This window comes from Sturnus vulgaris, chromosome 25 (genome assembly GCF_052056855.1).
Source record: "Sturnus vulgaris isolate bStuVul1 chromosome 25, bStuVul1.hap1, whole genome shotgun sequence".
In the NCBI taxonomy this organism is placed as follows: domain Eukaryota; kingdom Metazoa; phylum Chordata; class Aves; order Passeriformes; family Sturnidae; genus Sturnus; species Sturnus vulgaris.
The window spans coordinates 6,516,697-6,541,446 of record NC_142267.1 but is presented as its reverse complement, the minus strand read 5'-3'; the positions used below and the strand labels follow the sequence as shown (position 1 = coordinate 6,541,446).

Here is a 24,750-nt window from a genome sequence, read left to right as displayed (position 1 = left end):
CTGCTTCACCTTAGTCCCATCTACACATGGGAAAACTGTTTCTCTCTCCTGACTCTCTGGGTGCCCTTGCCACGAGCCATGACCCTTTCCCAGCACCAGGATTTATCATTCAGTTCTTTCTAAACAGAGTAAGAAAGGCTGTGAGGAGCAGAAGTGCTCCCTAAAACCACAGGCCAGGGCCCAGCTGCCCCTCACCCTCTCGCTCCTTCTCCTTTTCCTCCTTCTTGCTCTTTTTGGTGGAGGATTTGCTCTGCGCTGCTGCCTGCCCAGAGCCTGATGCTGCAGGAGCAGAGGTGGAAGAGGTGCTCGAAGCTCCAGAGGATGAAGCCACAGACAGCACTTTGCTGCCACACAGAGCACAAGACAGCAGCTGCAGGAGAACCGGGGAGACTCCTTCGTCTACCAGGAAGCTGACTTGGAGCAGGAAATAGAGAACAGCTGCGGAGGAAAGGAGAAAATGTTTGAATCACACAATCCTGGAATACCCTGAATTGGAAAAGACCCACAGGGATTGAATCCAACCCTGGCCCTGCACAGACACTCCAACAATCCCACCCTGTGCATCCCTGCTGTCTGAATGCTCCTGGAGCTCTGGCAGCCTCGGGGCTGTGCCCATTCCCTGTGGAGCCTGGGCAGTGCCCAGCATCCTCTGGGGGAAGAACCTTCCCTGATATCCAACCTAACCCTGCCCTGACACAGCTCCATGCCACTAAAACCTGAATTAAAAAAGGAAAGAAATAAAAAAAAAAGAAAAAACCCACCCAACCTAAACCAAAGCCTTTGTACACAAGAACCAAACTCCCAGAACTGTCCTATCCCTGCACCACAGGAGCCTCACACTGGGGTACACCAGGTACAGTGGCTCATCCCCAATTACTCTCTGGGACAACGGCAGCACAAGCAAGAGAACACAGATCTCCTGTTCCTCTAAGTTATCCATTACATCATATTTTGCTCTTTAGCCAAGGAGCAGATGCAATTAGGGCACTGGGATAATTAGTACTGGAAACAGTTCAGTCCTACCAAAACCCTCAGCTGTGTCTCCCCTTCTCTGCTGGGCTTCCCCACCCAAGATCCCAACCTCGACACCACTGCTCCCCTAAACCCTGCAGAGACAGAACTCACAGTCATCCTTGATGCAGAATTTCTGCCAGTTCACTGTTCTCTGTGTGGCAATCTCTGCACAAGCCTTCAGATGTTCCATCTGCAGGCACAAAGGGATGGGATCAAACAGCACATCAGCATTCCTGGCACACCGATGCCACTCCAAGGCCCTTTCCCTGCTCCTTCCCTTACCAGGGAGATGAGGGTGTCGTACTGCAGGGCAGAGCCCGAGCTGGCTGTCACCACACTGGCCCTGAGGAAGATTCCCTGCTCCTCCAGCAGCTTTTTGATGCCCCTGACGTGAGAGTCCAGGGTGTGCAGGTCCCGCAGCTGCCGGTATTTGTCCTTGGAGCCGCAGATGAAGAGCAGCAGCTTGCGCACCTGGCGGCGCACGAACGGCGTCTGCTGGATCATCAGGTACTGCACACACAAGCAGGGCACTGTGAGCTCACCAGGGCCACAGGGGCCAGCAAAAATGAACGTTTTCTTCCAAAAACAAAACAGATGGGGAATGTGTTCACCCAGCTTTAAATCCAGAAATGCAGAAGAAACACTGCACAGCAGCACTGCAGCACTCACTGGAAACCATCCTTTGTCATGTCCAACCTCAAACAAGCACCCAACCAAGGCTAATTAAGAAATCTTAACTCATCCTTGTGTAAATGTAAGATAACTTGTTATGTAAAGCAAACTGAGAAGACAAACTCTAAATATCTTCCTGATTTCTTTTTTAAGGCCCAAGTACCAACAGCTGAGAATGCTGATACATTTTTCCATCTCACAGTAGGTTTTCTCTCTAAGCTTTGTGGCAGCAACCACTTAATTCCAAGAAATAACAGCAACCTCAATTTCATGTGTATTTTCCTACAGATTCCTGTTCAACAGCAACACACAAAGTCAAGAGCTCACCTTCTTACAAGGGGATTAAAAATACAAGATGGAGCTGAAATCAGCTCTGCAAAAGCTCATCTCTCCCACGAAAGAAATCACTATTGGAGTTTTCTTGTGGAAATCTGCAGGTGTATCATGCTCCTGCTTACCTCAGACAAAAAGTAGAACCAGGAGTGATCAAAGATGGGTGGGGGGATGCGGGAGTTTGTGTCTGCAATCTTCTTGATCTGGTAGGGCAGGCGCAGCACCATCTCTGTCAGGAGCTGAGTGTAGGCCTCAAAAACATCTGCAGCATGACCCTGGCAGCAAGAGAAATCCCTCAGGCTCTGAGCACACCCAGCGTGGTATCACAATGAATGAGAGGGTGCTTTTGCTGATTTTTTAAAAACAAGGGATTTCTGCCCCTTTGCAGTCCAAAGAATGTTCCCAAACGATGAATAAAAATCTGCACAAGGCCTTGAACTGGGTGGCAGCTGTGAAGATGCACTAAGCTAGTCTGGAGTAATAAACCAGTTCAGTTTAGGAGCTTTCAGCTTAGGAGATATTCTTACGTTTATTCAGGCTTTTTGCACTGCACCTGTACAAACACCAAACCATGGCATAATGGCACCACACTGGGAATTACTGTGGAAATTCCCATCTACCCTTCCACTTCCTTGGCACACTAAGTTCAGGAATTCTGCCTGCCAAGCACAGGGAGTCACGGGCTGGAGCAGCTTCCCTTCAGGGTGATTAACAAATCCTCCAGGAACAGTGACAACAGCTCCACAGAACTGCCGGGTTAGGAAAGCACCAAAGGATGGGGAGCTGGGCTGCCCTGTGAGAACTCAGAGCACTCCCACCTGTACCTTTGTGCTAGAAGATGGATTTTGGTTTTCCTTCTAAGGGCAGGCTCCTTGTGCAGGGCTGCTTTCCCAGCTCTGTGCAGCCTCCCTGGAGTGCAGGCTCTGCACAGCTCCCAGCACTCACCTTCACATACTGGCGCAGGAAAAAGGGGCTCATGTCAGGGGGAGAGGAAGTGGTGTGAGGCTTCAGGAGCTGGCTGGTGGCCACAGGCTCCTCATCGTTCTGCTGGCTCTTCCAGTACTCCAGCAGGGACTTGAGCACGTGTAGACAGTAATCAACAGCACCAGAGCTCAGCAAGGCAGCTGCTGTGGCACTGGAGATCAGGGAGGAAGCCTGGAACAGAGGGAAGGAGCTGGATCAGGAACACACCTGGGAACCTGCAGTGGGGAGAGCTGGGGCAGCCCTGAGCACCTGCTGACAATGTGGGCAAGAGAGCAGGTTTGAATGAAACTTTGCAGGCAGCTTTTAAGTTTGGGGTTTGTTTGAGGTTGGGGGTTTTTTGGGTTTTTTTTGTGTTTATGAAAAGCAACTCAAATATTTACAGAGACTCTTTTGAACAAGTGCTTAGTAAAGGAAAACAAATAAAATCTCCTCTTAAGTCTAATCTCCCCTCGACACATGTGCCAGAGGCCACTCTGCTGTGGATTAGACGACTAGGGCTTTTTTCCCTTCTTTTTTTTCCCCCCTCTTTCTTTTTTTTAAGTTGGGATTTCTATTTGTTTATCTGGGATTTGGCCAGCTGGGCATGAATCCTGGTAGAGAAAGAGTCCCTGTTGCAGCTGCCTCTCACACGCTCTGCTCCACCCAGGTATTGCTCCACCTGCATTCTGCAAGACGAGGAGCTTTGATTTCTGTGGGAAGCTCAAGTGAGTAACAAAGGCTGGAGAAAAAGCTACTGTAAATAAAACTATTAAAGCAGCCCTGTAAATCCAAACAAACCCCACAGCTCATAAGCTCATTAAAATTTGATGCAGTTCAGACTAAATTTTTTAACCTCTATGCTTTTTTATTAATCTCCTTCCCACCACACATACTGCTTTTTATGCCTTATTACTGTACCTTTTAGCAACAAATATCTAAGGAATCCTCTTAGCGACTTTTACGTTGACACAGCAGCATATTGCTTTCCAATAATCACATTACAAATCCTCTTTAACCCCTTCAGCACTGTTGAGATGCAAGGGAGAAATCTGCCAGACCGTTTTAAGTAACATCATTAATGTGCTGCCCTGAGCTCAGTCTGGAGCCGTGCACAAAACAAGAGCATCCAATTGTCTTTACACGGCTGCTTCCTCCAGTCCCACTTTCAAAACTCTTTTTCCACCTGAGTTCAGTAAAATTACAGGTTCCCTATAAATTTTTCCAAAGCCCTCTCAAGGATTTCTCAGTTTTACACCTGGTATTTCAGTTAGCAGCTTTCAGATCGTCTTTGATGAACAAAAGCCCCTCAAGCACATCATGGAATCTCAGAATGGTTTGGGTTGGAAAGGACCTTGAAGTTCAACCCATTCCACCCTGTGCCATGGGCAGGGACACCTTCCATTGTTCCACATTGCTCCAAGCCCTGTCCAACCTGGCCTTGGACACTTCCAGCTTCTCTGGGCAATCTCCACCCTCATAGGGAAGAATTTCTTCCCTATATCTGACCAAAATTTCCCCACTTGCAGTCTGACCCTTCCCCCTTGTCCTGTCACTCCGGCTCCTGATGAACAGTCCCTCTCTGGCTTCCCTGTATCCCCTTCAGACCCTGGAAGGTGTTGTGGGGTCTCCACACAACCTTCTCTTCTCCAGGCTGAACATTCCCAGCTCCCCCAGCCTGTCTCTAATAGGGGAGGTGCTCCAGTCCCCTGAGCAACCCCGTGGCCTCCTCTGCAGGTGCTCCAACAATTCCATGTGTTCTCATGTTGAGAACACCAGAACTGTGTGCAGAGCTTCACGTGGGGTCTTGTGAGAGCTGAGTAGAGGAGGAGAAAAGCACTCCCTGACAAAGCAATTAGGACAATGTACCTCACAAATGGAAGTCTTGGATCCTGACTTGGTTCTGGACATGAAGACACTGAGCAGCCTCATCACTACCAAGTGCACCTCGTTCACGGGGGAGCGCTCGTTTTTCTTGGACACATCCTGCAAGAAAAGACACATCCTGCTTGTTCAATCCCAGAGCTGAGCGGTGTCCCAGGCCTCTCAGGTTCAGTGCTCTGATCCTCAGGAAGCATTTCTAATTTAAGCTCAAGCACTAAGACTAAAAAAGCAGCACAAATGCCTTAATAGAAGGGTAGGCAGTGGCCTGGCTGCCAGAGAACAGTCCCACACAAATGAAAAGCTACATATGTCAATCATGCATTTACTGATCATGGCTCTTCTCAGAGTTTAATTCCAGCAAAACAAATTTTCATGCTCACTTGTGGATGCCAGACCCAAGAAACAGTGGGAGTTCCACTCATGTCATTTTCTACCTTACATGAAAGGAGGCAAGAGGAATAAACAGCCTGAACACATCCACACAGCAATGTTTCTGTAACTCCCAAGCATTTAATTCCTCCATGGAAAGAAATTCTGTCTAGAAGGAACAAATTCAGAATATGAGCTCACACTGCACTTTACCTTTTTGTCCATGCCCAGCTCTGCAATCAGCTGGGACAGAAGGTTATCCAAAGCTCCCTTGTCTTTCTCATCATCTCCATCCAGGTCTGTTGTGAGCATCAGAATAACCTGGGAAGAGCAGTAAAAGAATCATTAGAGAACAGGTCCCACATTTTCAAGATAACTATCTTCCACAAAACAACACTGATTTTATCTTGATTTATCTGTGTTCTTTCCCAAATCCAGCCTGTGCCTCACATCCTAACATGAACATTCAGCATAAACCCACAAGACCTTCCCATACACATTGGAGCCCTCAGGCTCCTCAATCAGCTGCAAAGTCACACTGAGAAAGGGCACAAGTCCAGCAAAAACCCATGGGTAAGGAATGCTGTGCAACAGATGGGCTCATACTGTGACTGGGCAGGAAGGAGAAAAGCAAATGGAAACCAGTGATTGAACAGTTTCATTTGGAATTAACTCTGAGCCCTCCCCACTCACCTGCATGTAAGGGATGGCCCGGACCCCCCCCACGTTCCTCAGCTGGGGTAAATTCTGCAGCAGCCTCTCCAGCAGCATCAGCCGGACCATGTGCAGCCTGGGGATCCAGAGAGTGATCAGACACAGCCCAGAACGCAGCACAGCCAGCAGGCTCTCCAAGAGAGCACTGCAACCTGCCCCAGAAACCCTAAGCCATCCCATCCTCCCAGGGAGGAGAGGACTCGCTCAGACTTCACGGGGAGCCATGCCGAAGATGCAGAGCACCTCTGACAACAGAGCCACACTGCCTGGCCTGGCCACCTGGGGACTGCAACTGCATGGAAACATCCTGCAATTCAGCTCCACACTGCTCTGACAAGGGACTGAGCACCTGCTCCCACAGAATGAAAAGCTGCCCATGTTCCAAATGGACTCCTGCACACACTCTTGCCTTAACAGTGAATTTCCCAGGCTCCCAAGATTTTGGTGATTCCCTGTTTACTAGACTCATGCAGGACTTTTTCATCATTTCCTAGAGGCAGCAGTTTTGTGGGACACACACTGGGTCCCACCACACCACATGATGATTGCAGAGAGGGTGCACTGAGCAGGGTCCCCAGGGAATGGGCATGGCCCCGAGGCTGCCAGAGCTCCAGGAGCATTTGGATTCAGAGGGTGGGAATGTTGAGGTGTCTGTGCAGGGCCAGAGGTTGGACTGGATGATATTTGTGGGTCCCTTCCACCTCAGGACATTCCATGATTTTGCAACGGCAGTTTGCTCTAGTCTGTGTTTCTGACACCCCCCTTTTGTTACCCAGCAGCTGCAAATTGCACTCGTGGAGCTGCAGCACCCACAGCCCCCTGCTCTGCACACATCCCCCAGAGCACAGCTGTTATTCCTCAAGAGGAAACAAAGCCTCTTGCCTGTTGCTGGTGTGGACATCCCCCTCTGCCTCCCCTTCCCCCTCGGAGCCCTCTCCCTCCTGCTGGCCCGTGGTGGTGCTGATGGCTCCAGTGCTGGAGCTGATGCTGCCCGGCCCCGCGGGGTGGCCCTCGGCTGTGGTGTCCCCGTAGGCACTGCTCCGGCCAGACACTGGGAAAGGAGAACAGGAAAACAGGAAAACACAACATCAGCAACTCAGCAAGCACTCTGCCTGCTTCGTCCACCATCACAGCTGAGCTGCACTTTGGAATCCAGGTTCAAATGAGATGCTGGCTTTGGTTCTCTTCTTAAAGCTACAAGAGAAGCTGAAGATGTGTTTGCAGAATCTTTTTTTTTGCCACCCTCATCTTCGTGGCCCAAACTGAACTGGTCCCCCAGCAATAATTCAGACTCAGTCAGACAATACTTGGATGGGCAGTGCAGACAATCAGACAATATTTTTAGTAAGAGTCTGTGATTATTTTACCTGGATATCAGCCCCCAACTAAAAGGAGAGGAATTAATCCTATCTCATCCAAACTTAACCAGCAGCACAGTGCATTGTCTCAGTCTTGCTCTGGGCATTCTGAGAGGCAAAGGCTCCAGGCAGACGTTGTTGTGGCCTCCCAGTACCTAACAGAGTACTGGGTACTTATGGTACTTATGAAAAGGAGGTAGAGGGACTTGTTATATGGGGAGAGAGTGACAAGATCAGGGGCAGGGGCTTTAAGTTGAACAAGGGCAGGGTTAGATGGGATATTAGGAAGAAATTCTTTACTCAGAGGATGATGAAGCCCTGGCACAGGTTGCCCAGAGAGGCTGTGGCTGCCCCACCCCTGTAAGTGTCCAAGGGCAGGTTGGATGCACCCGGGATTGTGGAAGGTGTCCCTGCCTTGGGGCTAGTACAGGATCATCTTTAAGGTCCCTTCCCACCCAAACCATTCTGGGGTTCAATGACTGTTATTACAGCCCAGCAAAATCTGCTGCAGACAACCAGGAAAAGCAGCCAATATTCCATCTGTGAGCACTCAGGCAGAACTCACGAAATGATGGATGGCAGCAGCCACTGGGAACTGAGATTTCCTCTGTGCCAGGAATCACCCACACACTCCCATGGTGGGCAAGGCTGTGGCAGCAGGGAGGGAGCAGGAGTAATGCAGGGAGGGAGTAGGGGTGCAGCAGAGAGGGAGCAGAGGTGCACCACGGGTGCAGCAGAAGGGAGCAAGGGTGATGCAGGGGATGCAGTGGTGTGCAGCAGGAGTGCAACAGAAGGAAGCAGGGGTGCAGCAGGGAGGGATCAGAGGTGCAGCAGGAAGGGATCAGAGGTACAGCAGAGGTGCAGCAGGGGATGCAGCAGAGAGAGAGCAGGGGTGCAGCAGGGGTACAACAGGGAGGGAGCAGCAGTGATACAGGGGTGCAGCAGAAGGAGCAGGGGGGCAGCAGGGGGGCAGCAGGGGGGCAGCAGGGCTCACTCACCGCTGTGCTCCCCGGCCACCGAGTCCACGGCGCTGCCGCCGCTCTCCGAGCCCACGCTGCCGCCGTGCTCCGCGGGCGATGTCCGCAGCGTGGAGCCGTCCGTGGCCGCCGTGCTGCCCTCGTCGTCGGACGCTGGAGCTAAGAGAATAAAGAGAGCTGTTACAAGTAAAAACACTGCCTGGGAACAACTGCAAACGACGCTCACGCTACGAGGGAAAGGCTGCAGGGATGGGACTTGGAGTTAGGGGACAGCTACAAACGGAAAGGGAGTTTGGGGGTGAGCAGCAGGACAATCAAGGCTGCTGAAAGCAGTGGAGGGAGGACACCCCGAGAGGAAAGCTCCTCATCAAACACACCGGCATGCACAGTTACTTAAAGAACAATGGCTGGTTGCTTATAAATGCAAGAGAAATACAGCACATGTTCTGTTTAGTCTGCCTTAGTCTAAGGAGAGGAAATAACTTCCTCAGAAGTCTACTGTGAGAGTCAATCAAAGCAGGAAAAAGCTGCAAGTACACTCTCAAAAATACAAGAAGCCAATAATAATAACTGGCTCTTCCAAACCATATTTGTAAACCAATTTTAAGGCATTACTTAGGTCAAAATCTGAAAAAGATGATGCCTTGCAGTGAACAGTTACCTGATGCTGTTGTGTCCGAGAGGGTTCCAGCATCGAGGGAGGAGGAGCTGGGAGCTTGGCCAGACAGTCCTAAGCTCTGCAGTCCAAGGGCACTGCTGCTGCTCCCTGCAAGAAGAGAACAACTTATGAGCATCTTTCTTTGAGAGAATGAAGTTAACTCGGGCATTTTCTGTACATTCCATAGTTCTGCTATCTTTGGTTTATTGGTGATGACACCAACAGCTTTGCCTCATTTCTTTCCCAGTTTTCATCCCCTTTTTGCTTCCCAACAGTGCCCACATCTGACCTTGCTGATCTTGTTGCAGGCTCAGGGCAATAGCCAACTCCACCATTGTCTCATCATCTGCATCTGGAGGGATATCCAGCATGGGAGGGAATCCCTCTGCTCCAGCCAGGAGAGCCTCCAGAGGAGAAGGGTTCCCATTATTCACGTTCTCAGAAGTCTCCAGAACCATGGATTCAGACTATGGAGAGGAAACACAGTGAGAGCTTTCCCCAGACCACCAGCAGTAAGGGAGCACTACAAGCAGGTTCATCAGAGCTAAACTCAAGTCCTGGCACACTTCAGAGGCTGCAAGGAGAAGCTCTGGACTCACCACCATCTCAAAGTCCCCGTGATCCACCTCGCTCTGCTCCTGGCTCTCCTGGCGGATGTGCTCTCCATTTGCTATCCCCGAGCTCTGCAGCTTGTCTTCTGCATCGTCATCATCATCATCATCCTTATCTCCTGAGTGGCAAAGCAGGAGTTCATAAATGCACAGCTCCTCAAGCCAACCCAAACAAGGCAGTTAATGCAGAGAAAATACCCAAGCTACCCTCAGTTCTCAAGAGACTTCCTGACACCTACAATTTGCTTCAATATTGAAAAACCTCTCTCAGATGGAGCTCTGGTAATTTTGATCTGCACACACCTTTGACTGATTTATTAGAACCTGAAAACATGCATAGAAATAACAACTCTAGATTACTACTCTCTAGATAAAATGATCAGATTTTCCTGTCATTGAAAGGGGAATATCTGAGAGAGATCTCCTTTTTGAATCCCAAAATATCACTGAAAAGGTGAGAGTTTATTAAATAAAAAGGGGTTTAGGGGGTAAGGGAGAGCAAAAGAAAGGAAAAAAAAAAGCCGATTTTAGTCCTTTTTAGTCCCAATCTATAACATTTGATTTTCTTGTCCTTTCTGACCAATCAAACAGGTTTTGACTGGTTTAAGGCATGGCATACCCATGGGAGTGTTGCTGCGGGGGGACGATGGCAGCGTCACGTGTCGCCGCTTGTTCCGGGGTCTCAGCACCCTGATCAGAGCTTGCTTGCAGGAAAAGCTCACTGCTGGGTCCTGCAGGGTTAACAGCCCATCATTACACTCCTGAAGCTCTAAGTTCTTATTCACAGCATTTGGACAGATGGCTAAAAATACACTTGTGACTCTTGCTGGTCATGTAGGACACGAGTCACTGCCTCAACTCCCTGCTTCCCTCAGGAGCCACAAAGCAACACTTGTACTTCCACATGACAAACATTACTAGAACACAAGGAGAGAGAGAATTCTCCTTCATTCACTCTGGCTGGGTGTTTCTGGCTGTATTTTGTGTCTGTACTATGCATTCACATTCTACGCACATTTAATTTTTTTCCCCTTATAGAATCACAGAAACATTCAGGTTGAAAAAGCCCTCTGAGATCAAGTCCAACCATAAACCATAAACCAAACACTGCCAATCCCCCTAACCCATGTCCCCAAGTGCCACATCTACACTTTTAAATCCCTCCAGGGGTTGGGACTCAACCATTGCTCTGGGCAGCCTGTGGCAGGCTGGAACACCCTTTCCATGAAGAAATACTTCCCGATGTCCAACCTAAACCTCCCCATGTGCAATTAGAGGCTGAGGCAGAGCAGAGCAAGGTGACATACTGGGCAAAGTAACATCTGCATGTAGATCTTGGATGCAGTATGGATGCAGTCCAGCTCACACGTGCAGTATCCATGGATAATATCCACCAAAGCATTGACTGTGGCTTCAACGTGAGTGAGACCTAAGAGGCATAAAAGCAGGACTGAAATCAGCTCTCTCTGTATTTCAGCACACAGTGAGGCACTGCAGGAAGCATCTTTTGTTTGCAGACTTCAAGGCACAATGTTAACAGCACAAATATATTGATTTTCAATCCAGACTGAGCCAGTCTTGTCTGTCTGATGGAATATTGTGAACTCCACACACCAGCACCACTGAATATCCTGTACCACCACCCACGAAGCCAAATGTGGGTAAATCTATCATCAGTCCCTTTTTCCTGGCAAAATACACGTGGCCCTGACCAAAAGCTTCAGAGCAGAATCTGCAGCTCCACGTCACAAAGCCCTCAGTGCAGCACTAGCATTGAATAAGTCATTTTCTGTGCTTACAAACTTAAAACAGGCCCCTTGAGAAGCCAGAGGCTTGCCAATAGCAAAGGAAGAGCTCTCTCACCTGGCAGGCAGGCAGGGGCCAGGAAGGCATTTTTGGGTTTTGATGCATGGAGCTTCCAGAAGTGGTTCACCAGCTGGGTAATGAAGGTGCAGCCCTCTCCTTCCGTGTGTTTCTGGGCCTCCTGCCCTTCCTCACTCTCTGCACAGATTAAAAAACGCCTCTCAGAAATGTGCAGGGGAAAACCTTAATGAGGGTAACACCAAGTTTATATGAAATAGCTTTTTTCAGAGGCTTTGATGTTCTCATCAGCAGGATATCACACACCTACCAAATGTGTCAAATACAGTCCCTGCCACTCTGAACCCAACACCCCAGCACAGCTTCAATTATCACAACAGAAATTTAGAGAAAATTACAGACTTATCTACCTGTTTCCAGCTGTGGCAGCTTTGATTCTGTGTAGTGGACCAGATTGTTGGGTCTCATAATAGCAATGGATCGAGCAGTGATGACCAATCTCTGGAACACCTCAGGATCAAGGTCTTTTCCTTCTTTGGTTGAGGAAGTCAAATACTGAATGGCTTTGCTTAGCAGTGCTTGATCCTGTAGAGTGAAAGATAACACAGACAAAGAAAAACAACTGACTGCAGCACAAGAAAGCAGCTGAAGTACAGCCACAGGACAGACAGATCCCGGGGAAATCCAGCACTCAGCTAAGGAAGGACAAGCAATCCTAAATGTCACAGAATCACACAACTCTGCTGAAACACAAAAGTCAGCAGGGCAGGCAGCAGAAGCTAAAGGGAGGTGAGACAGGAGGTTTGTGTTGCATGGAGGAAGGGCTCTCTAGGTCTGTGCTGCACCTCAGCCATGACCTGGCAGGTTCCAGGAGCCCCCAGATCCATCCCTGGGCAGTACCTTGTGGTTGTGGTAGGCTGAACGGCTGGTGTGCAGGCTGGCCAGGAGGCTCTTGGTCTGCTGCTGCACGCTGGAAGGGGCTGGCATGGACAGCAGCACTGTAGCCAGTTCCTGAGCTGCAATCTTATTCTTCTCCTAAGAACACACAAACCCCATAATTCAGTATATTTACCATCACTCAGTGTACCTGCAGCTCCCTTCCCTCAATACCCTTTTGATAGCCTCCCCCCATTTACTATTTGACATTTAGGGAACATTTCACATGTCTACATAAGAAAAGTCCTTTTGGGATTTACGGGCTCCTACCCTGCTGTTTCTGTAAACGAGGTCACTCAAAGCACAAAAAGCCCACCAGCGCTAAATGCAAATGCCAATTGTCATTCTAAACTAGTTTCAAACGCTTTTGGCTAAGGCAACTTTCAGATCAGTGCTCTGAGCAAAAGGGATGGCTCTGCTCCTATCAGGCCCCCGGGGCTGCAGGAGGTAGTGCTGAGCTCGCCCCTCCTCCCCCAGCTCCAAAGCTCAGGAATGTATTCAGAAAGTTACTTGCCTTCTCGTTGACTGGTCCCACAGCAAAGCAGCTTTCCAGCGCTTCTAAAGAACTCACTACTAGCCTGGAGGGAGAGAGGAAAGCAGGCTTGAGTACAGCAACCCTTCTCTCTCCTTAGCACTTTGCTTTATGCGGGCTACAGTCATGAGTAGCTCAGAGACAGCTAACGAATGCCAAGTACAAAATCAAAGCATGATAAAACCTGCCACAGGCACCATGCATATCATTTCATTGTGTTACAGACCAGAGTTAAACCTGGCTCACGCTCACAGACAAACTTAGGACTGCTTTAATAATCCACAGCTGAAAGACAGGGGCTTTTCTCTCCCAAAGAGGATAAAACATTTCCTTACGCAGCCTGCAGCAGGGATAACTTGGATTGTCTTGACAGTCCCAATTCACCATGGCCCCCAGACGTACAGATGACTGCAGATCAAGGCTGGCTATGACACATGGGAAAAAGCGGAACCGACTTTGCCAAGGGAGCAACGTTCTACTCGCTTGCTATTTCCACACAGGTTGCTCTTTCCAATTTGGAGTTTCAGCACAAAATACTCCAGAGGAAAATTAACTCAGAGCACTGGGTGTGACCCCGAGAGAGGGATGCTGGGGTTCAAGCAGGCTGGGGAAACACTTGTTCCGAGGGAAAACCTGATTTACAAGTGGCAGCAAAGTCCCTGTAGCAGCACTCCATGCCCCCAGGTAGAACTACCTGAGATGCCAGCTGACACACCAGAAGGAGCAGGAAGATACAGGAAAAAGCAGGGAAGAGAGAGCATTAAGGGGAAAAATAACACTGCAGGATTGGAAGGTAGAAGGAACAATTGCCTGGGCTGGTGGTGATAAGTAACACCCCACTCCCCACAGCCACCCTCATAAAGCTTGGAGGGAACTGAAGTGGGACAAGAAGGCACAAGGAAGGAACAAAGCAGAGAGGAGTCTGTCAAATAAGCAACAGTTACGCTGTGTACAGCAAAAATCTGCAAACAACCTCATCTTTACATTTGCTAAACCATCTGCCATGCAATGACCAGAATGTAAAGAAGCAAATGTCACTTGGAAAACAAAAAAACCCCAGTCACCAAAAGCCACACCATGTGTTCTGTCTCTCTGACACACACTCATTCGTGCAGAGAAAAGGATGCCATACTAACCGGTCCAGGGTGGTTAGGGACTCAGTGTCAGAACTTTGGGGGAGCAAAGAAAAAGGAAAAAAAAATAAAAATGTGTAAAGCTCACAGAAAAACTCCCTAGAACACATTCTAAGCAAAAGGCAAATTAAATGGGGAAATCAGGAAGCCAGGGGAGCGTCAGTCTAAGCAGGGTTTTTCTACCTAGGCAGCACACACTGGTCTGGAGCAAAACAAAGACAGAGATGAGCCAGGTCACCTCACACAGAGAAGCCAAGCACCATTTAAAGCATCACCCAGGCTTAAATTCGAGTGCAGACACCACACTTGGATAGAAAAGCTGCCTCCTGCCTGCCATTAGCTGCTCCTACCCCAGAGGCCATTCAGAAGGTAGCACCAAATAGGAAGAATAATTTTTTTATATCCGAATTTTTAGAATATAATCCCACTGCTCTGGAAAACCAGAGAACATGTCTGTGCTGAGAGGGACATCTTGTGGGGATGTCACAGCAGAGGAGGGAAGAAAAGGGAAAATAAACACAGGAAAAAAATCCCATGAACTATAAGACAAAATATTAGATGGCTGAAGAGGTCCTTCAACTAGGCCTAACTGGCACTTCAAGCCCTAAGCCTTTATCTGAGAATTTCAGTCAGACAAACTTAACCAGCACTTCCTCACAGCTGAGCAGTGCATGTATCCTCTGAAATGCCCATCTTTCAGCAGCACCAGTTCCTCTTTGAGCTGCTTCCCTCCTGTCCTTGCTGCTTTTACAGCCCTTATGATACAGACTGTATGACATCAAAGAAAAACACAGTGTGGACATAAGAAAGAACACAAGTTCTGTTTATACACTAAATTTATGTCCAGGTCAGCCTTGGGGTTTGGCTCTCAGCAGGAATATGGGGGAAAACCCAACACTTCCCCAGCACAACAGCTCAGCCTGAGGCACCTGGGCTACAAGGCAAGTTGGTGGGAGCCATGAGTCTAATGCAGGGCCACACACAAAGCCCTTCTCAAAACTGAGCTTAACTTCAGAGAGGCCTGACCTTTGTGAGCTCCAGAGACCAAAAAAGGGCCAGCTTGAAATGAGACAATGTACCAAGGCAGCAGAAATTGCTTTGAGCTCCTCGAGACTGCTCAAACATGAACTAGGCAGCAAAAGCAAGCACACAGATCAACCCATCTACTGCCCCAGGTCAACCAAGAGCCACCACAACCTCTCCTACAAGATAACCACTGCTTACAGTTGTTGCTGTGTAAGGCAGTGAGAACAACTCACTTCCCTGCAGTTCTCCAGGTTAGGAAAAGCACACAAGTGCCACAACAACAACCCATTTCCAAGGAGAAATAAGGGAAAGACTGTGGAAATACCTTTCCAGGACAGTCCCACTGGCAGCAGCAGGGGCAGCTGACTCGGTGTCCCCAGTGCCATTCCCTTGGTTGAGGTTTGGGGGACAAACGTTGCTCACAGAAGCAGATGGGAAGTCCTCGGGGGGCTCATCAGGCCAGCCAAACTGCTCTTTGGTTTTGCCATAAATTTTTATGGAATCCATCATGGTGACTCCAGCAGGATCCACAGAAGCCCCAACTGTAGCAATGAGAGAAATTTCTTAAAAACTGAGAAAACTGTTGCTTTTGGATACAAGCCAGTCTCGTTTCACAGGGCCAGGACAGCAATTACACTGTCATTAATACACAGCCCCTGACAATGCAATCTCCTTTGCAAGGAGATTTTCCTTCTCTTGCCTCAGCATAAAATCATTGAGCTAAACTACACTAAACATTCATTCACAGCAGCAATAAATAACTGTAATATTTGGTTATATATATATATCATGACCATAAATAAAGTTATCAAAGTTCAGGGTTCCCCCCTCAGACTGTTTTTGCAATCAGGGCAAACGAACAGATGATGGGAACTCCCTGCTGTGAGGTGAAGCAGCTTCATCCCACCCAAACCAACCCAGCAGCTGGTCAGAGGCAGCAGGGCACAGAGCCTTACTGAAGATGGTGAGTTTCTTGTCAGCCTGCAGGGCCTCCTCCCGGGTGAAGGGGAAGTCGAACCAGCGGGCACGGGTCATGTTGAGCTGCATGGTGCGCCCGAAGATCTCCAGGTAGGAGGGAGCTCTCTCGATGGCCTGGGTGCCGATCTGGATCCGCATGCCCGTCATCACCATCGTGCTGTTGTTGTTGGTCACTTCAATGGTGAAACCCCCAGGCTGCAGAGAACAATTCACAGCTCAAAAATTCCATCTGAAGCCAAGGACTCTGGACAGAGGTGCCTGCACTATTTAGTGAATTACAGTATTTGTGGGGGTAATTTGAACGAAGCAGACTCATTAAGGCAAGGCATGGTATCGACATGAACAATAACATCACCTGGAAGCCCAGAGTCCCCAGACTGCCCCACTCACCTTTGTGTTGGCCACGTACATGCCCGTGGAATTGAGGCGGTGCTTTATCTGCTGGGCATTGTACACCTGCAGCAGGTCATTGCCTCCAAACTCCACATCTGTGAGCTGCTGGTTGTGCTCAAAGAAGTCAATGGGGAAGTTCACCTGGCTGGATGTGCGAGTTGCTAGAAAGGGAAAAAGATCTTTATGACAAAAGACGTTTGAAACAGGGGAAAGCTGAGGTAAAAAACCTGCAAAACAACTCGCCTCCTTTGGAAAGCATTTCTTTATAAATCTATAGAAACATTTTACCCACTTAGCCAGTACTTAGGTCATTGTCAGAATGAATGTTGTAAGTATTTAGATGATGTTAATCAATCTCTGCCTCTCCATTGTTACAAAGGTCATGTGAGGAGCCCTTACTGATGGCGGCTGCCTTGCGCTTGCGGACGGGTTTCATGATGCTGATGACACTGCTGGGCTGCAGGGACGGCTGCAGCCAGTAGGACGTGTTCTCCACGTTGGCCATGTAGATCCTCAGGCTGCCATCCTCACACAGCAGGATCATGGTGGTCCTCTGCTGCTCGTTGCAGGCTGTGTGACGGATGGCCACCATGTCCTGGATCTGCAAGGCAAGGCAAGGCAAGGGCTTGGCAACTCTTGCTTGGAGGAACAAACTCTCTGTATTAGAAAAGCTGCCAAGACTAGAGATCTGCTCGATAGAACAACAAGAAATCAAAATACAGAGAACTCTAACTAACCTTTGCTTTGGCTGGCAAGGTCTTAATCTCCTGGATGAGGAAAGTGTCTGGCTTCACCATCACCACCAGTGGGACACCCGTGGTCTGCTGGACACAGCACACCAGGCCAGGGTGGTTCATCACCTCAGACCACTGACACAGGGCTGGAGAAGTCTTACTGCCACCATTGGAACTGCAAAAGACAAAGGACACAATGACATTCATTTAAGGAGCAGCACAAGCAAAACCACACAAATTTCACTGTGTTCAAATCAGTTAAAGCTTTGTCCTTGAGCAGGGACTCAAACACTGCATCGATGAACAGTGTCTGGTTTACAGGTGAGAAACGTGACACAGTCACCAGAGTGGGCAGAAGACACGAGCATCCCAGTCCTCAGCCCTGATCCCTACCATGCAAACACGAGGAAAAACTAGCTTAGTGCTGCATTCTATGCCCCAAATCCAAGAGGTAATTTATAAATGGCTTTCAGCAATGTTTTTATCTGAATGAATGAACAGTTCCACATTTCAACACACCTAGCAGGAATAAGCAGAGACCAATGCAGGAGAATCAGTGTCTGTTCACTGGAAAAAGTGGAAACAGAGCTGCAAAAGGACTAAGCCAAACTCAACTGGAGTTCAGGAGCTCTGGGAACCTGACCCTCCTTCAGAGCTCACTCGTGACAGTGGCTTTGTGTCAAGCCAGTGCAGAGTCTGGCCTGAGTGCCCAGCACTGGGTATCAGAAAACACAACAGAACTGTCTTTTCCTTGCCACATTCACAGAGTAAGAGATTGGTTTCCCCCAAGGGAGTCTGAAAATCAGCCTGAACATGCACAATGCACAAGGTGCACTGCAGCAGTGGTGCTGAAAGGAAACAAAGGCTTCCTGCTCGGCTGCCCCGGCGAGGGCCGATAATCCCATCGGTTCCAGCACCTCCAGGAGCTCCCTCTGTGCAGCTCCACTGCTCTGCACACACCTTTCTGCTCTGAAACCCTGCTGGGAGGACAAAAGGCATGCATGGCCCACTGCTGAAACAGTCAGCTTTGGTTTCTGATCATCCTGCAACTGGGATATCACAGAACTCCTGAGCTGGAAGGAACCCACAAGGATCATCCAAGTCCATTAAGGCAGAAGGACCATGAAAAGTAGCAAAAAATCATCAGCCAACAGGGAATTTTCACCACAAGGTTTGGCCATTCAGATCCAGGATGTTAAACAATTAGCAATATTTATTACAAGAAGAAGGAATAAAAATACAGAGAGTGTCCCCCAGGATCCTCACCTCTTGATGTTAATTGGGAAGAGCCGCTGCACTTCCAGGCTGGCCCGGCTGATGGTGGCTGCGAAGGATTTGCCTTGGCAGTAGCTGAAGAACAACATCTGCAGCACGTGGGAGTAATAGACTGACACCCCCCCTCCTGCCACCTGGCCATTGCTGTCCTGGGGGATCCAGAGAAATGCCAACATTTAACATAAACACAAATATCCCCAAACACTCTGTCAGGCTTTTAAATTTACGATGGAATTATTCCCAAAGCCGCCCCTCCTCCCCAGCAGTGAGAGAACAGAGCCCTAAATGACAATTTTCTAAGCTGAACTCCTGGGTGAACTCATCCATCAGACACTTCAAAGGCTCTGGGAGGGGATGCTGAGCCTGCACACCCGGAGGCTGTAGGTAACACCCTGAGCTCCTGCAGCTGTGAGCCTCAGCGCTGTGTGACAGTGTCACATGGAGCATTCCCTGCATGCCCAGCTCATAAAAGCTCTTCCTGAGGGCCTCCTTCCCATCTATTCCTGTTTTGAAGCAGGATGGGGTAAAAAACACTGGAGAGATTTTAAAGGTCACCCTCAAGACTAGAAACAAAGGCTGACTGCAGCTCTCCAGCCCCAGCCATGGTGATTTATCCCTTCTGCTCCTGCACCTTTGGAGTGCCTTGCTCTGAGAACAGCACTGCTCTGAAGCCATCTCCCTGCTGAGAAATCCTGCTGGGCATGACTTCAGAGCCAGCCATGGAAAACATGCTCCATTTTCTAGATGAAAGGATCAAGGGGTTTAATTTTCACCCCCACCTCCTTTTACTGCAAGGATATTTCTCTCTTTAGAGGAATGAGAAAGCTCCTTGATCTAGATCAGGGGGCTTAAAAGGAAAAGGGGAAAAAAAAGAAGGAAACTTCTGCCTTCAAATGGAAGATACAAAAAAAGAGAGAAAGGGAAGTCACCAGCACCTTCAGATCCTCGTGGTTGACTTCAAGCACATTGGTGACATAGAAGGGCCCGTGCTGGGCACTGCTGGCCTCCTCCATGAGCTGTGTGTAGATGTAGCCAGCAGAGGACATGATCACAATGATGTTCTTCCCTTCCTCGTTGAACAGGAAAGTGACATCCCTGATTTTAGAACTCGGTAGGAGGAAGTAAAAAGTTGGACTCAAGGCATCTACTGAGAGGTCATAAATCTGTGAGAAGAACCAAGGAAATAATTAACTACAGTCATCAAGGCAGTAATTAATTGCTACAATACAAAACAGTGCAAATGAACAAGACCTGAGATGAGGGACTCCCTATGAGATGTTGCAGTTTGGGGCTGTTTTTCTCTTTGAATTCTTTGGGTTTGCTTTTCCTTGCAAAACAGTCCAAACATTCCAAATTTATATTTCCAATTTCTAAGAATATTATCACATTCTCCCACGTGTAACTCCCTGAGGATCCAGACTCTGATGTCTGGCAGAAGCTGTATCATCAATAGCTCATGGCCAGACATACCTTCACAAAGTCTGCAGTGACAATGGCCAGCTCTGTTTGAGATCCTGGCAACCACACGGCTTTGATGATGAAATTCCCAGTGGCCAGTTGGGGATGAAGCACCAAATGATCAGAGACTGATCCAGAGCTGCTGAATGTTAACACATGGCAATCCTAGAGTAATGAAGAAAATTGGTTAAATATTAAAAGAAAGTGTTTATCAATATTTGAAGCCAAGAATGGAGTTGAAAGTCAGCATTTCTCTTATGGCACACAATGATTCAGAGAATCTAAATCTCAATTTCCTGCATTGAAGAGAAATGACACGAAGGTTTGAAAAGAAAAGATCTACAGAGAGTGGAGCTTTTCCTCAGCTAAGTACCATCTGTAGATTCTGCACTGGGAAGGCTGAATCTAAATTTAGGAGAACAGAAGAAAGAGGAGTCCTTGCCAAAGAACACGAATTGTTACAGACTACTTTTAACACACTAAGTCTGACATGACTAAACCTTGGCTCTTGTCTTAAAACAAAATACACTGAGAAATACTACTTGAGGCACTGTCTCATTAATTACATTGCTCATACAGGTGCTGCTTCTTTTGCCTCATCTATCTAGTAGAAAAGTGAATCAGGAGCTGAATTAGTGACAGAACTTTGAAGGTAGCTCTGCATTAACTCCTCAGAGGAAACAAAGAGAGCTGGCTTTGAGCTGATGTTTACAGCTCCCTGCAAAAGGGTTGGGCAGGCCCTTACCTTCAGCCCACACACAGCCAGGTAATCCTCCTTGCAGGGGTTCCCAGTCAGGCTCAGCACCGTGAATGGGACGGGGGCAGACGCCAGGCGGGTGAGGGTCAGTTTCCTTTTGCTGGAGTCTGCTTGTTTCAGCAGGGCTGAGAGCTGCAGCACTGTGATCTGCACCACAGAACAAACCCAGTTATCTGGCTGGAATGAGGGGAGCCAGGCACTTCAGATCCAGATCCCAGCTCCAGAATCAGAAGCACAGAATGAACTCAGTTATCTGACTTTGTATCTGAGGGGAGCCAGGCATTTCAATTCCAGACCCCACAGTTACAGAATCAGAACCACAGAATGAATCATCAAGGCTGGAAGGGATCCATGAGATCACTGAGTCCAACCATCACGCCAGCACCACCATAACCACCCCTAAACCACATCCCCAAGTGCCAGGTCCTGACACCTCTTGAACACCTCAGAGTGGGTGATTCCCCACCTCTCTGGGCAATTTATTCCAGTGCCAAACCACTCTTGCAGTCAAGTTTTTGTTTATAGTAACAAATCTGAACCTTCCTTGGCACACCTTAAGGCTACTTCCTCTTATCCTTTCACTGAGTCATGGACCCCACCTGACTCCAACCTCCTCTCCAGGAGCTGCAGTGAGGTGGGTGAGGGCAGGGAGTTGTTCTCACTGTTCCTGCTGTAGGAACTCTTTTCCCTGAAGAATTTTTCCTACAAGAGGTTCCCCTAAGCTACACAACACTTCATACAAGATCTCAGGATGGGCAGAACAAACCACAGTCCTGTCTGTTCCTCAGCACGTTTCTATTTCCCTGGGAACCCAGAGATCCAGCACTGTTCAATTTCCCTTGGGAACCCAACACTGTTCCATTTTCCCAGGGAACCCAGTGCATCCAGTGCTGTTCCCCTTCCCTCAGGAGCCCAGCAGCTCCAGCACTGTTCCATTTCCCTCAGGAGCTCCAGCACTGCTCCATTTCCTTCAGGAGCCCAGCAGCCCCAGCACTGCTCCATTTCCCTCAGCAGCCCCAGCACTGCTCCATGTCCCCAGGAGCCCCAGCACTGCTCCCTGTCCCCAGCAGCCCCAGCACTGCTCCATGTCCCCAGGAGCCCCAGCACAGCTCCCTGTCCCCAGCAGCCCCAGCACTGCTCCATGTCCCCAGCAGCCCCAGCACTGCTCCATGTCCCCAGGAGCCCCAGCACTGCTCCATGTCCCCAGCAGCCCCAGCACTGCTCCATGTCCCCAGCAGCCCCAGCACTGCTCCATGTCCCCAGCAGCCCCAGCACTGCTCCATGTCCCCAGGAGCCCCAGCACTGCTCCATGTCCCCAGGAGCCCCGGGCTCACCTTGCCCTTCTCGTGGCTGACAGCCAGGTGCTGGCGGCGCCCGTGGGGCGAGGACAGCACACACATGGCCACGCGGCGCAGCACGTGTGCGCTGATCAGCTGCCGGATGGTCTGGCCCTGGTCCCCGCTGTAGTTCATGCGCACGTTCTCAAAGGCGCCTTCCTGAGAGCCGAGGGTCGGGACCTGAGCCAGGGGAAGCATCCAAAGGGTGTCACTGGAATGTGTCTGTTTAAAAGCCACTCCCCCCTATCCACACTCTGCTCATTCCTTTTGTTTCCTACCATCAGCTGATCTGTCATTTCTACTGATTTGTCCAACGTGTGGAGCTCACTGAGAGCCTGCTGGGCTCGGCTGCTGCTGCCCATGGCTGAAGCTTGCTGGAAGTTGACCTGAATGGCGTCCATCAGGAAATTCAGCATCTCCAGCACCAAAGGTGCAAAGGAGAAGTTGGCCTACAAGAAACAGATTGGGCAAATGAGGAACAAGGTGCTCCTGATGGGAGCTGCACATCAACTGCTTTTAAAGCCTGACACCCTTTATGACCCTCTCATCTCAGCTCATAACCAACCCAGCCTGCCCAAAATCCTCATCATAACCCATCTCTGTTTAGCAGCTGATAATTGTACCTGGGACTGCAGCTCCTCTCGGCAGCCCTCCACATTTCTGCACAAGCTGCTCTTTTTGGGCTTTTCCTCGTCGGGGCCCTTGCCCTCACTGATGGTGACCTTGGCCTTCTCAGCTGGGGACGTGCTGGCGTGGCGGATGACGCTCTCGGGCACGCGGGGCTCGCTCTGGAACGCTGATTCCTTCATGGTAGAGCTCATCCCACTGCTGGGAGTTCTCTTCACCAATGCCTGGGAATGACAGAGGAAAGCCACAATCCCAAACCACGCTCAACCTGGCTACTGATGAAGTGAATAGATTGTAAGAGCAGCAATTAGAGCACACTTCTAAAGAAACAACATCCTGCACATGACTCTCCACCCAAGGATTAAAAACTTGTCATATATAAGATATAATGATTTCATTTGCTGCTAGTGGAAAACATGGGAAAAGGTGTTCTTTGTGTGCAGCAAATTCTGTAAAGGCAGGTGGAATCCCAGGAGTCACTAGACACAGATCTACCAATGCTCTTATTTGGTGCAAAAAAATTAATTTCTAGGCAAGCTGTAAATTCCAAGGGTTCATTCTAAAGTCAAAGTCTTCAAGTCTTAACACTCTTGCGTACTCAAATACTGACATAACTTACTGCAGAACAGAAAATTGCAAAGGACTTGGAAATCTGAAGACATAAAGAATTTACCAGGCAGCTGCCATCCTCCTTGGCTCCACAGTCACAGAAGAAGGATCCGTACTTGGCGTAAGAAATCTCATGATCCTTGTGACAAACTTTAGCACAAACTGTGCAAACACCAACCCCATCAACCATCTTGCAAGTGTGACAGTGGTACCTGCCCAAAATAAGCCAGGTGAGTTTTGAAAGGCAGTGCCTTGAGGCTCACAAACCACACTGGTTTCCTTCCCAATGGCCAGAAATACCAGGCTGAAACTCTGAACACAAGCTTGAGAGTCTTACCAGTGCTGATTCATGAATTCTTTCTGTGTGATGGTGAAGGTACAGAGTTTATTACAGAGAGAATCTTCATCCTATCCAGAAGAAAATTGTTTTAGGAAGGTGTCATAACTGCAGCTACAGTGAAGTACACGCACAGAATAAATTTCCCAGACACCAAAGGTACATTTTAGGAATAGCAAATTTTAGCAGCACTGAGATAGAAGGCAGCTGGTATCAAACCACACGGAGAGAGGGTGACACACTGTAGTAATATGAAATGGTTAACAAGAAAAAGAAACAGTAACAAATACATTGATACAAAAAGATAAAGAACACATTCTAACAGCTTTTTTTTCACCACCCAAAGCACTTAAAAGTATTAATCTGAGTTGCTTGCTGATACAAAAACTAGTCACTGCCCACCATCCAGCAGGAACAAACCCATTTTATTCAATTTCTTAAATTATAATTTTTTAAAATTTAAACAATAAATATTTAACTTTTGTTGATATGACAAAGTCAACACATCTAGGCAGGAATGACAGATCCTCTCCTCCAGACCTGACATGTAGGGTCCTTCACTCAGTCGCTCATCAGGAATAAACACAAAATCTCCATTTACAAACTGATTGATTTGGGAGGTGTAAAATAACCCCTCCTGTCCTTTGCAGCATTCCCTGTGCCCGTTGCCTACCGAGTCCTCAGCCTGGGAGTCCTCCTCCTCCACGGCCAGCTCCTCCACCCAGTCCGAGTCCACCTCGATGGCGCGCTCCTCGCCATCCACCGACAGGTGGCTGGGGCCCTGCCCGCCGCTCTGGCTCAGGGCGTTGGTCACATCGGCCAGGTAGGACACGATGTGACATGTGCACTCCAAGATTGTCACGTGCTGCGGAGCAGAAGGCAAGGAAAATCAGAGGCAACACAATAACTGCTACAGGGCATGAACACAGGACAGTCACCCCTGACCAAACTGCTTTAAAATTCCCACGTGCAAGCAAACCAGGAGAGCTGAACTTGTGCCTGGGAGTTATTTCTGCAAGTCTTACCTTCCCTTGCATGACGTTGGCATTCATTTTTTCCACCACGTTCTTCTGAGACAGGTATTTCTTGCTGCAACACAGAACACTGGGAATTACTACAGAATGGTTTAGGATGGAAGGGATCCTAAAGCCCTCCCCATGGGCAGGGACACCTTCCACTATCCCAGGTTGGACCAAACCCTGTCTAACCTGGCCTGGAACATTTCCAGGAATGAGGAGCCCAAAACC

The 24,750-nt window shown here is 48.8% G+C and overlaps 1 protein-coding gene across 6 annotated transcripts in view; it reads right to left on the bottom strand.

Annotated features, from left to right (window-relative positions):
- Positions 1–24,750, bottom strand: part of UBR4 (ubiquitin protein ligase E3 component n-recognin 4) — an 81,473-nt gene that overhangs the window by 33,842 nt on the left and 22,881 nt on the right. For 2 of the 6 annotated variants that reach the window (XM_088178963.1, XM_088178964.1), the window contains exons 34-69: positions 24,529–24,592; positions 24,177–24,368; positions 23,504–23,574; positions 23,231–23,378; positions 22,554–22,781; positions 22,209–22,379; positions 21,928–22,110; positions 20,582–20,740; positions 19,849–20,001; positions 19,314–19,541; positions 18,370–18,527; positions 17,107–17,278; positions 16,769–16,970; positions 16,367–16,530; positions 15,955–16,171; positions 15,324–15,540; positions 13,976–14,008; positions 12,822–12,885; positions 12,272–12,406; positions 11,782–11,956; positions 11,414–11,551; positions 10,858–10,979; positions 10,170–10,281; positions 9,539–9,669; positions 9,229–9,406; positions 8,943–9,047; positions 8,303–8,458; positions 6,829–6,997; positions 5,926–6,022; positions 5,446–5,553; positions 4,849–4,965; positions 2,965–3,174; positions 2,145–2,294; positions 1,297–1,524; positions 1,126–1,204; positions 196–438 (exon numbers count right to left, since the gene is read on the bottom strand). In XM_088178963.1, coding sequence (XP_088035089.1) covers positions 196–438; positions 1,126–1,204; positions 1,297–1,524; positions 2,145–2,294; positions 2,965–3,174; positions 4,849–4,965; positions 5,446–5,553; positions 5,926–6,022; positions 6,829–6,997; positions 8,303–8,458; positions 8,943–9,047; positions 9,229–9,406; positions 9,539–9,669; positions 10,170–10,281; positions 10,858–10,979; positions 11,414–11,551; positions 11,782–11,956; positions 12,272–12,406; positions 12,822–12,885; positions 13,976–14,008; positions 15,324–15,540; positions 15,955–16,171; positions 16,367–16,530; positions 16,769–16,970; positions 17,107–17,278; positions 18,370–18,527; positions 19,314–19,541; positions 19,849–20,001; positions 20,582–20,740; positions 21,928–22,110; positions 22,209–22,379; positions 22,554–22,781; positions 23,231–23,378; positions 23,504–23,574; positions 24,177–24,368; positions 24,529–24,592 — 5,477 coding nt within the window. The remainder of the gene's footprint in view (positions 1–195; positions 439–1,125; positions 1,205–1,296; positions 1,525–2,144; positions 2,295–2,964; positions 3,175–4,848; positions 4,966–5,445; positions 5,554–5,925; positions 6,023–6,828; positions 6,998–8,302; positions 8,459–8,942; positions 9,048–9,228; positions 9,407–9,538; positions 9,670–10,169; positions 10,282–10,857; positions 10,980–11,413; positions 11,552–11,781; positions 11,957–12,271; positions 12,407–12,821; positions 12,886–13,975; positions 14,009–15,323; positions 15,541–15,954; positions 16,172–16,366; positions 16,531–16,768; positions 16,971–17,106; positions 17,279–18,369; positions 18,528–19,313; positions 19,542–19,848; positions 20,002–20,581; positions 20,741–21,927; positions 22,111–22,208; positions 22,380–22,553; positions 22,782–23,230; positions 23,379–23,503; positions 23,575–24,176; positions 24,369–24,528; positions 24,593–24,750) is intronic. The other 4 variants (XM_088178965.1, XM_088178966.1, XM_088178967.1 and 1 more) reach the window with 4 other exon arrangements.